This window comes from Solanum dulcamara, chromosome 7 (genome assembly GCF_947179165.1).
Source record: "Solanum dulcamara chromosome 7, daSolDulc1.2, whole genome shotgun sequence".
Classification (NCBI taxonomy): Eukaryota; Viridiplantae; Streptophyta; class Magnoliopsida; order Solanales; family Solanaceae; genus Solanum; species Solanum dulcamara.
Window position 1 is genome coordinate 33,287,538 of NC_077243.1, and position 12,384 is coordinate 33,299,921.

Consider the following 12,384-nt stretch of genomic DNA (forward strand, 5'->3'; position numbering starts at 1 on the left):
TCCAACTCAACCAAGTAAGCCAAGGTATCCCTGTGATGAATTGACACAGTGCAATCTCTATAGACTCTCTCAGCTAAGATAGAATCACCCACAGGAGTGGTTACACTGAAAGGCTCAAAAAGATATTCAGGAACTTTATCGAATTTACTAGCCACATAAGGAGTCACAAAAGATAGGGTGGCACCTGGATCTATCAACACATAACAATCAAGAGAAGAGACTCGAATCATACCCATCACGATGTTTGGAGAGTTCTCTTGATCTTGGCGACTACCCATGGCATACAGGCGGTTTGTACCTCCACTCGTACCTGAAGTAGTGCCCCTCTGGTTACCCCTAGCCGGTGGTGCGGTGGCAGAATACTGGACTCTATTTCCCCCTACCGGGCACTCCCTCTGAAAATGGTCTATTTGGCCGCATTTATAACAACCAACCCTTCCTGCTCTGCATTCTCCCAAGTGGAGCCTACCACACTTGCCGCATGGTAGCTTCCCTCTCGAGCCTTGACTTACACTGGCCTGGGATTGAGAAACCTATGGTCTGAGGTTCTGGCGACTCTGTCCCTACCGATCATACCTGTTCTGCGGCATAGAAGCACTGGCGGTAGATGAGGCATAGTTGGAAGGCTCTTCTGGAAGAAGGACCTGTTGCCCTTATTTTGCCTCTGTTCACTCTCATGGCCCGCTGATTTTACCTTCTTGCTTAGGTGCTCTTCTCTGTCTCTTCTTTTCTCATCCTCTACCTGTTGAACATACACCATTAATCTGGAAATATCCATATCCGAGATCAACAATGCTGCTTTGCACTCCTTCTTCACATGCCTCCCTAATACAGAGACGAACTTCCTCATCTTTGACCTCATATCTGGGATCATTTCTAGAGCATACCTGGACAGCTGGATGAACCTCAGGCCATACTCCTTAACAGTCATACCCTCCTGTCTCAGATTCATAAATTCCTCCACTTTCGCTTCCCTCAACTCTCGGGAAAAGAAGTGGTCAAGAAAGGCTCCCTCAAATTCATCCCACATAGCAGGTTCAGCATCCTCACCTCTACCTTGCTCCCATTGGTTATACCAAATGTTTGCCACATCCTTGAGTTCATAAGACACCAACTCAACCCCCTCAATTTCCGTAGCATGCATAGCTTTCAGAATTTTCCACATCTCGTCAATAACGTTTTGAGGGTCTTCATAAACCTTAGAACCCGTGAATGCCGACGGATTCATTCTCAAAAAGTCTCAAATTCTGGCGGCAGCAGACGGCTCTTGGGAACTAGAGCTAAGAGTCGGTGAACTCTGGTTACCATTTCGGGCAGCCATTAATTGAGTGAGCATTACAATCGCCCCTCTAAATTCTGCCTCTGACGTGGGTGCAGGCGGAGTAGCATGCACTTGGGGCGCCTCCGCATACCTCGCAGGTCGGCCTCTAGCCCTTGCCGAGCGTACCTCAGACTAGGGCATCTCTGCATTATCGGCATTCCTCTAGCTAGCAGTACGTTTTGGAGGCATTATCTGTAATGTATAAACGCACGAATTAGAAGGGAAGTTTCATAGAGTTTAACTCCATCGCACGAATTCAGAGTATGAAAGAGGGAAAATAATTCCTAATGTCCTATAGCCTCCTGCTTATAAATGTGGTGCACAACACACCCATAAACAAGACTCTATTTGACACGGCTTCATAGACTCCCTAGGACACTTGAATTCTGGGCTCTGATACCATGTTTGTCACGACCCGGGAGGGTACCCTAGACGTGACCGGCACTTGAAATCCATTTCTGACCGTCAAGCGAACTACCTAACTCAATCATTCTGTCATACAGTCATATACGCTCAAAGGAAGGCTCAATTATAACATGTTATTTACAATATGGGGGCCGAAGGCCAAATATGTTTAACTCAATAAAATAAGTATACTAGGACTCCTCAAAATAACAGTTCAACCTCCCCACACTCTAGTCTATGAAGCCTCTATCAAAGTCTAGGAGGTGCCAATGACAAGCCCATGGCTACCAAGAAATCAATGTAAAGGAAACTACAACAAGACTATACAATAAAGTTCAACATCCTCCGGAAACTAGGAGGACTCACCAACTAGCTGAGAGTGTATGTGGATCTTCAACGGAGCGCCGGTTGATGATATCTAGTACCTGTCTCTGCATCATGAAATGATATAGGCCAAATGGCATCAGTACATGAAATGTACGAGTATGTAAAATGGCTGGATGAAACAAATATCAAGGAAACATCAACATCAACTCAGGGTCTCAACTCATACATACATGACAACTCACTCAAGTGTCCTAAGTCTAACAAGAATAGTTTAGACGGGACTAACTCATAATCCACTCAACTCAACTGACTCGGAGCACTATCAAGACCTAAATGGGAGTTTCTCTTATCCGACAACCATCACCTATGAGCCGGTGATAGTACAACAATCAGACGTTGTTTCCACGTCCGTCCATACCTTGCCAGGGCATGAACGCCTCCCTAATCATGGATACCATCGATTAGTCAAGTCCTATCATTTCAGGACAAATAAATGGGAAACATCTGACTTTAACGGTTCGATCCCATGGGAAGCATCCGACTTTAACGGTTCCATCCCTACCTACGTAGGCGGTGTAGTTCCTGGGGTTTGAGTACGGACTATACTCTCGCCCGCCTCGGTGCTCGATACTCCTCCCATGACTCTATGCTCATAAGACTCCCTCCAATCATCTCAAACAAGCCCTCATGGCTAGTTTTATGTGGGACATTGCCAACTCATCAACTCTATTCTCATTTCAACTCAATTAAGTCATAATGGCAAGTTCCATTTAGGACCTCGTCCACTCGTCAATTTTATCCTCCAGTTAACTCAATCAAGCCTCATTTAGGTAAGCATTTATGATATCTCCTCAAGACTCATCACAACTCTATGACTTTAGCTCAACAACACAAGTAGAATAACACATTTAAGGAAATTAACTTAAGCAACATAATCACATGGCTAAAGAGATCAACAAAACATAATAACAGGTCATCTCCATCAACTCATAGTAACATGAAGGTTTTAGGAACTTCTTAGCTCAACAACATCAACACATATAGCATCAAATAAATAGGGGACAAAACTCATTCAAACCTAAACCATACAAGAAACTCCATTTTCATGGACATCTAACCTCAAAGTAAGGGTAGGGCACATGAGTGGACTCAACCCATGTTTTGGATAGCCTTACATACCTTAGTGAAGACTTGAAGAAAACCTTGTGGTTGGGTCTTCAATGGAGAACTCAAACCTTGAAGCTCTTGGAACTCTTCTTGTTGGAGGAGGATTTGGAGAGGAAGAAGAAGAGAGAGAGAAAGAAGAACTCCTAGGGCTTTTTAGAGAGAGAGTGGGGGCTGAAAATATGATCTCAAAATAGTCTAGGGTGATACATATATAATTTGGGTAAGTTCCCAAATTGCCCCTTCTCAAAACTTCTGAAAAATAAGCAAAGATGCACCTGGCGCGATTGTGGTGCATCGCTCTATTACAGCGCCAGGCTGATTACGCCTAAAACCTGCACACCTCGTAGTGGTGCGCCACGCCAGAGACCAAACTACTGAGGCATGTTTCTGGCGCGATAGTAGCGCGTCGCGCCCTTACAGTGCCAAGGCCAATATTTTCTGGGTTCTGGAAATTGGCTTGAAAAACCCTGCACACCTTTTAGTGGCGTGCCGCGCCAGAGCCCAAACTACTGAGGCATGTTTCTGGCACGATAGTGGTGCGTCGCGCCACTGCGGCGCCAAGCCCAGTTTTCCAGCAATTGCAACCCAGACCTGAAAATCTCTACTGTGCTAGTTCATCTTAGGATCATCATATCTTTTGACTCCGAACTCCAAAAATTACATGTTTGGTGGCATTGGAAAGAAGACTCGACGACCTTTAATTTGATGGGTCGTGGGCCACCCAGATTGTCGTCTTTCAAAAGATAGGATCGTTAGAAGTCGACCCCTCATATGAACTCATCCTAAAACTTAGCCACGACGAATCTTTTGGACTTAGCTTGGTCCTAGGGGTCCTTCGTGACCCCACATCACCTCTAGCACTTCTCAATTTCTCAAGGACTCGTCTTAACTCCTGCAAATGCTCCACAATACTCGAGTTCAACCCTACCCGAATACAAGAAGGGTCCGAATCTTAGGGAAAAATTTTGAGGGGTGTTACACTCCGAGAACAGGTCCTAAACACTACCTCTAAACTTATGTTCCAAAATGGAACATCATTCAGGGCTCAGAACAGCCCCAACCCGAAGATGCAATAAAAAACCGAAACAAGCTTAAAAGGACAACGAGGGCAGCAGCTATATTCAAGAAATTACTGAAAACAAAGGCCCAACTGCTGAAACTAACAATACTACAACGATCCTTACGAAAAACCCCGCAGACTAGGCTCTTACATCACCAAAGTCGGACCTAAAATGAGCAAGAAATCATCATCCAAAATTCCCCAAAAATGGAGCTAAAAAATGAGTTATGGCGGCAGCTAAATCACAATTCACACCTCCAACGAAGCTTCAAATGTGAATTCCAACACTCCGACACGTTCTCCCCGAAAAACCATACAGGTTAGCCTCTTGAACCTGCTAGATTAGGACCTAAAATACCCAGAAAATCAAGTCACAAAATTCTCCAAAAACCTTCTCAAAACTCAATAATGGCAGCAGCAAAACGGTTCAATTTACCTTAAACAATTCTTCTTCAACCAATTCTGACTACACCACGACGATCTCCAGGAAAAATTATGCAAGATAAACCTTTCAATCACTAAATTTGGGCTTAAATTACTCAAGAAATACAACTTTGAAATTAGAAGAAAACTTAGGAGAAAGGATGTCTTATAGGGAGAGGGTGCACCAGCACACCAGCAGATTATTCTCTTTTTTAAAGTTTTTGATGGGGTCTCGGGATTCATTCGGAACCTTGTGTGCACAAACGAACTATGTCACCCCATCAAATTCGACGTTTCGGACTCAACGGAGCACTAAAAATTTCTATCCGTAGTTATATTGACAAAAAATGGGTTCCACACCCAAGTGTCATTTTAAGCTAAAATCCACAAAGAGGCTCGAAATGTGATTGGAAGCCTCGGGAACTGCACGAAAGTTCGTTCTAGACCAAACTCGATATTTCAGAGCTAACCATACAAACATAATTTTATTTCGAGCAGATTTTCCAAGAATATTGACCGAAGTCAAGTTTAGGTCAAATTTCAAAGGTTAAAACGTCAAATGGCCCTAAACCTTTTATTGAATGCCTCGATACTCGTGTCGATCACGCTACCTTACTTCTACCTCATGGAGATAGTTGTTTTCGAAAGACCCTCAGCTTTTCAAGTTATAAAAGCTCCAAAATAGGAAAACGGACCTAAAACCCAAATGATCGAACAATCAGTGCCAACAAGCCATAAATGGTTTGGGATTGCTACAGAAACGCTCTAAACTACGAAATGAATGTTTTATTTCAAAAATGACCAGGAAAATTATTACATATGTCAATGTCATCATATATAAAATAATTACACAGAAGAGAAAAAGATACATGCATAAGTTACAAAAATAATACCAACAACAAAGCAAGACAACACTTTATCCCTACTAATCTTTTTCTCTAATACGCGACATCCACTCCTTCCTATCTAGAGCATCTCCTCAGTAATATGAAGATGTGTCATGTCTTATTTAATCACCTCTCCCCAATATTTTTTAGGCCTACCTCTACCTCTCCGTATACCCCTTACAACCAGCCTCTCGCACCTCCTCACTGTAGCGCATGCGCACCTCCTCTCTTTTGTATGGCTGACATCCAATATCTCTTTTGTATTTTACCGATCGAGCATCACTTTCGTATTTTGGCAATGGAGGATAGCTAGCGTTTACACATCACTTGGCATTCTTGTTAAGATTTCATCTACTTCGCCTAAGCCTAGATTGGTTTGTTCTACTGTCTATTTTAATGATGTCAGATTTGCCTAAACTTAATTGAACATTTAGGTTTCTCCGCAATATAGCGAAAGGTTGTACACAAAGTAGCTTTGATATCATATGCGATAACTCAGAACATTAATGATATTATTTGCTTTGCATTTAGGCCACACAATTTTAAAATGCACCACCAAAAACTGAAGCTTGGTTGTATAAATACCCTGCATCTCTTAGATCTTGTTGATGTGAATATGTTACATATGTTGACTATGTTGTTGGGGTTTACTTATAAGATAATAAAAGTAATCCAGGTTAATCACCAGGTGTCTGTTTACAAGTTCGTTTCCGGCCTCCAAGTCAAGCGGATCAATATACAATTTTGGACCCTCTCGACCATAGAAAATGAGTTGAAAGATGGAGGAAATCTTCTCTCGTATTAACTGTTATGCTTTCTTTTTTACTTGGGTTTGATGCACTTGTTTCTCTTTTTTTCAGATTTTACGAACTTGAGCCAAGAATCTTTCAAAAACAACCTCTCTACTTCAATGAGGTAGTAGTAAGATCTGCACTCTATCTTCCTCAGACTCCCACTTAATGAAATTTCACAAGGTATGTTGTTGTTGGGTGCCAGCCTTAGATCCTAGTGATGCATTAGTGAGTTGTACAAGCCTAGACCAAAACTAAACAATATCAGTGGTGGGTTAGCATGCTACATGATATCAGCAATGATAAACTGCTTGGCAGCATCAAATTCACAAAATCTGACAGCTTATATATTCAAAGTTTGAGCTTGAATCAAATCAATGAACAAATGCAACCAATATTGCATTGTTCTTACAATACCAAATAAAAGTTGCTAACAAAGAAATATAAATCTTGGAACACTTTTAACTAACCCAAACAGGGAAAAGAAATTACAGATCAGCAAAGACATGATAAGTTTGAGTCTGTACAACGGTAAGCTTCAAGGCGGCTACAAATGCAGCAACTGACACACAACTGAAGAAGACAATATTTAGCCAATGCCAACTCTTCTGTAAGCTAGATAGCTTGTTTTTCTTAGCGATAATGTACATGTGGTTTGGGAGTATGAATGTGAGAGGAATCGTGCTGATAGCACCAGTAAGGCTCATGAAGTTTCCCAGGAAAGGTAGCAAAGCCGAGAGGAAAGTGGTCATGATAAGGTAACTACCTCTGACAACCAGTCTGAATAGAATATTTCGTGGAGCCAAGGCAGCTCCTTCGATTCCATACTTCGTATCTAGGTACTCATATGTTGGACTTGCAAATATCTACAAGCAACAGCAAAGTAACAACTATTAGATCAGAATAATCAACTGAGTAAACTGTTGGCCTCTTTTTCAGTAAAATGAAAAATATAGTAACAAGGTAATTATTACGTGCAAGGTGATGATAGCTTGGAAAAAAGCAGATAAGTGAGCCACTCCCAACAACCAAGCTGGACCATGAACATTGTTGAGCAAATAGGACGAAACACCAGATCCGTAAGCCCAATACCCAATGTAAGTAACAGCATGCATAGGCACAACTCCCACCGTGAACTGAAAGTTAAGTGCTTTTACCATGTTTCCAACGACAGGTTGTCTGATTGTAGCCTGTTGCAACACAAATTCAAGAAAATTGTATCAAAACACAGGTTGAAAGAAACCTAAGAGCTAACAGAAAAGCTGGAGAGAAATCAACAAGAGTATTCTCCAGAAAAACTCCTTTTCCATAACCCATTAATAAGATAGAATATTTCTCAATCAGCAGGCAACATCAACAAAGATTGAGAGCAAATTTTTGAAAATACAAATGGCCAGACATTTCACTTCAAATACATTTTGAGTTTATCCAATTTGATTATGAGGAAGTCGTTTCAATCTGAATCCAATATTAAATAGACAATAGTAGTCCTGAAGGCTGCAACCACTGGTTGAAATTTCAGATTACTAACTGAGCATAGGCAACAGATTTACTGATCATATAACATGACTTGAAGGATATAATCATGTCATTGTAACTTCAAATTCACAACAAAGGATGGAAGTCATCAGAAAAGTTGGTGGACGTATTTGCAAACCTGTATCTCTGGAATCATTCCTGTGTTAAATGCGAAGAAAAGGTTTCCAACCGCACCAATAATTGCCCAAATTTTGTTGTCTCCTGATCCTGGAATGTTATAGTCCCTTGGAGGAGCCTTTACACCTGCAATATGGAACTTAGATGCTTCAGTTAACTTGGTGCCTATGAGACGAGCAAGACAATGCTAAAGTAGTTGCTTCAAGTAATTCTCAATGACCAACCAATGACAGGCTAATGAAAGAAACTCTAGGCATCCTTGTCACTCAAAAATATCAAACCGAAGGACCTGCTTAAAGTTTAAAGCAGTATCTATATCCCAAAGGCATGCATGTGATTAATATTATAGACATCCATTATCAAGTACAAGTTCACAACAAAAATGTAGGGTTGACACAATCCTAATGCTATAATTTGTACAAATAAACGAAGATAATCAAAAGGCTCAAATTCATCAAGTGAGCATGACAATTTTGGGAAATAATAAAAAGTTCAGAAGGTAAAAGTGAGAAACATAGAGGATGGTAAGCACACCTCACTTCCAACCCGAAGGTTGTGAGTTCGAGTCACCAAGGGAGCAAAAAAGGTGGGAGCTCCTAGGGAGGCGTAAAAAAAAAAGAAAGAACATAGAGGAAGGAGGAGTTCAAATTCTCCCCCTTGACTGGTCTCTGAGAAAAAGTTGAGAGATAAAGATATTATTCCATTTGAAAGACTCCGTCTGAAACTAGAAGGGAATCTGTCATATTACAGAACTTTGCTTCTCCTTCATTATAATTAAATTTCTTCATGTATTTTTATCTCCCTCTAAGATGTGGTTTTGGGGACAAAAGAAAGATTTCCTGCAACCATATTTCCTCCTCTTTGTATAATCATTGAAAATGTAACATTCCTTAATCCTGAACGTCATAAAAAAATTTCTATAAGAGCATGGTGCTTGTGCATCAAGGAATACTCCAATGTGACATCAACTACATATCAGGTTTGCAGACAAGATAAGCCCCTTCATGTGTAGATACCTACATGTGAACTATTCTCCTCATATGATGATTAAATGGCAGGGAATATGATATCTTTACTACCATCAGAAAGCTTGCTTGCAGCCTTAGACATCATAGAACAGTACAGATAGAGAAAAACATGGCTGATAAGCAAGAATAAAATCCACACAACCCCAAACCAATAGACCCAAACTTTTGAGGGGCTGCTGGTGGGTAGGAGAGCGAAGTTCATATCGCCTTCATGATAGCTCAACCGACTGTTCCCTATGATTTTTGAACACTTTCTAGAAATGAATGACAGAAAAAGCAAAAGTTACATGTTGCACTGATAAAATGTTATTGCCTTCCTATGTATAATTTGAAAAACTGGTGATATTTGACATTGGGATGCATCTCAAAATTTCTTATGCAGCAAATGCTGCTCAGCAAAGAATAGTTATCTGATAATGCAATCAATTTAACATAATTGATTTCCTTAAACATGCACTAGTTTTCTTATAAGAAGTTTGTTTTCATAATGCAGAGAAAAACAAAACTACATGATGAGCACTGAAAGCTTGCAAGTCTTTTTAATGAGCAACTTGACTTTGACTTGTCTTACTTGACATATGGCGATATTCAGTACAAATCCTGACAATAGGCACAGGCTTTTGAACTTATACAACAGTTACAACATTGATAATCATGATTTTGTGGTCTAATTATATCATCAAATTTTATCCTCAATGAAGGTGTAGTCAAATGCAACTTGGAAGGTAATCTTCAATTTGTCACATAGTATTCAATTTTGTCACAAGTTCAATACTTTTATGGAAGAAGCCTATTTTACAATCTTCTCACATCATATGTAATTCTAGTGTTAATTTCAAGTCATAACATGTTCTAGTTTATTAGTGATGTGAAATATAACTGTTGGCAGATGCACACAATGTTCTCAGATGGCTAGTCAAACATTAAAGGAAGTAGCATGCATACCATCTTGAACGGACAACACAAATGCTATGGTGAGATACAGTATCATGAATAGTGTTGAAAACCCGAGCCAAACTCTCAGTGCTGATAAATGAGGTGTTGCAATGGCAAAGAGGATGCATGCAACTCCAGCTATTGCTATAAAGTGTGGCAGCTTTAGCAGGTGGTCATCCCTAAAGAGCATATAGAAAGCCTGGCAATCAACTCAAAGAAACCATGCATCAGAAAAAATTTAGAATTTATATTCACTTAAGACCCTAAAGAGATCATTTTTTTCCAAGATTTACTGCACTCAATATTTGCAGGGTGCAATGAAGTAATAAAGCGCCAACACAAACAAAATCCGCCAACACAAAAAAAATCATTCAACCAGTGATATCTATACTTGGCAATTACTTGCCACCTTTCTCTTCTCCTCTTTATCTGGTAAAAGGATTTCCAGTTCATCATATCTAAGTATCCGAAGAAAAAAATAAAGTTTGCACGAGGGAAGATTTGTCTAACCTTTAGGGCTGAACCACTCATGATGACATATCCAATATTTATCAAGAAGAGATTTGCATACTGTAATGCCCATATAAGCAAATAAGCTGTCCGACCTGCAACAATAAAATAAGCACAATTTAAATTAAAAGCGAAGAAACAATCAAGCAATAAAACAAGCTATTGATGCTGAGATCTTGAAAATCAGCTAGTTGTATTTTTGTCATTGTTCATACCATACAAAAATCCTGCAAGGTCTCTATATCTGATATGCCTCTTGCCCCCAACTTCATGGAGCTTAGCCATAAGAGCACTTGCATACAAAGACACAATTGTGGACAAAACCAAACCAACTACACCACCGATCCAACCTAGAGGAACCATGATTGTGCCAGAATATCCTAGTGCATACGCGCTGTTGACACCCATGCTCAGAACAACTCCCACCTGAAACCATGAATCTACATTTCGCAAAACAAAAGAGTCAAACAACATTCATGCCAACGATACAATTACAAAAAGGAAATTACAATAAAAGAAACAGAAAACACCAAGTTCTTCTAATTGTAATGATAGATCAGAGAGAACCTATTTTTGGAGCTTTTCAAAGAGACAAACAGGAAAATGACTTCTTTCTCATAATTAATGAGACCCAAAAAAGAACTTAAACGCATGATTGAAAGTTTATAACATGAAAGTCTCATTGATAGATAAATTATACCTGTAAATAAGACAAAAATGATTAAATTTTTTGGCACATATATAAGTTGTTGAATCCCTTGGCAAAAAAAAATTTAAAAAAAATAATCCAAAATCCGTTGGAAGAGTTTACAGAGGACCAAAAATTATCATTCTCTTCTCTTTCTGTTTTCGTCATCTTAGAACTAGTATAAAACAAGGAAGCAATAAAATGGAATTACAAGAATTTTTATAGAATACGTTGACCCCAAGAAACTATCCAAAATAGGTGTTCGGTTACTAAAATTTCCTCTTTTTTTCATCAATTAGAATGGAGAAGACAGAAATAAGACGGTAGGAAAGTCGGAAAACAAACCGTTGCTAACTTGATGGGCAGTTTCAGGAATGAAAACAGAGGCCTGATCGTCTTTTTTCTCCTTACGGGAATGGGTATCCCCAAAACCATCATTGCGGTCATTTCCCATTACAATTTTTTGTTGTTGAAGAAGCAAAAATCCTTCCTCCTCTGCACTTTCCAAAGCCAGCCCACTACTTTGCTTTTTTTTCAATTAAATTGGAGTCTTCACACCAATACGCAAAAAGGGTGCGTATATGGGTAAGAAGATAAAGGCGGTAAGGGGTAGAAATAAACTTTTATAGAAGACCAACGAATGAAGGCATAAAATTAGTGGCCGCAGCTCTTTCTTCCACGAAATTAGCAGAGCTACTGATTCTGCCTGATATACACCATTCAAAAATGGCTGCTGCGCCTTTCTTAAATAATAAGCTCCCTTGATTCTTTTTTTTTTTTAAAATGGAATTTGGATTACACAGATCTAGGACTGGCTCGATTCAATGCAGTGGTTTAGGCACCGAATAATAAGGGCTCACAATATTCGTTTTCAACCTTTTTTCTTATCAATCATTAGGTATATATTTTTTAAATTTTGTTATTTTCTAAAAATATAATTGCTATAAGCAATTAAATTTGTACATTAATTCATATAATTTACTTCAATTTAAATTAATTATGTTTTAATATTCGCTTTGTTAAAACTTATTGGTAGTTAATTTTCGATTACGATCTAATTTTTTAAAATCAGTATACATGTACTATCAATATTTGCAACATCCAACATTATTAGGAAAAGCACAAAATTACTTCTCCCACATGACATGACTAAAAATTGGGTTGTTAACTTTTCAGGGTATTTGT

General features: G+C 39.3%; 1 protein-coding gene across 1 annotated transcript; it reads right to left on the reverse strand.

The window, feature by feature from the left end:
* Nucleotides 1-6,674: 6,674 nt before the first annotated feature.
* LOC129895114 (proline transporter 2-like) lies at nt 6,675-12,026 on the reverse strand. The gene is made up of 7 exons (XM_055970769.1): nt 11,545-12,026; nt 10,727-10,951; nt 10,512-10,606; nt 10,011-10,200; nt 8,039-8,163; nt 7,356-7,571; nt 6,675-7,247 (listed from the first exon to the last, which is right to left on the reverse strand). The coding sequence occupies exons 1-7, from the start codon at nt 11,651-11,653 to the stop codon at nt 6,870-6,872; spliced, it is 1,338 nt and encodes a 445-aa protein (XP_055826744.1). The 5' UTR covers nt 11,654-12,026; the 3' UTR covers nt 6,675-6,869.
* Between the last annotated feature and the right edge of the window lie 358 nt (nt 12,027-12,384).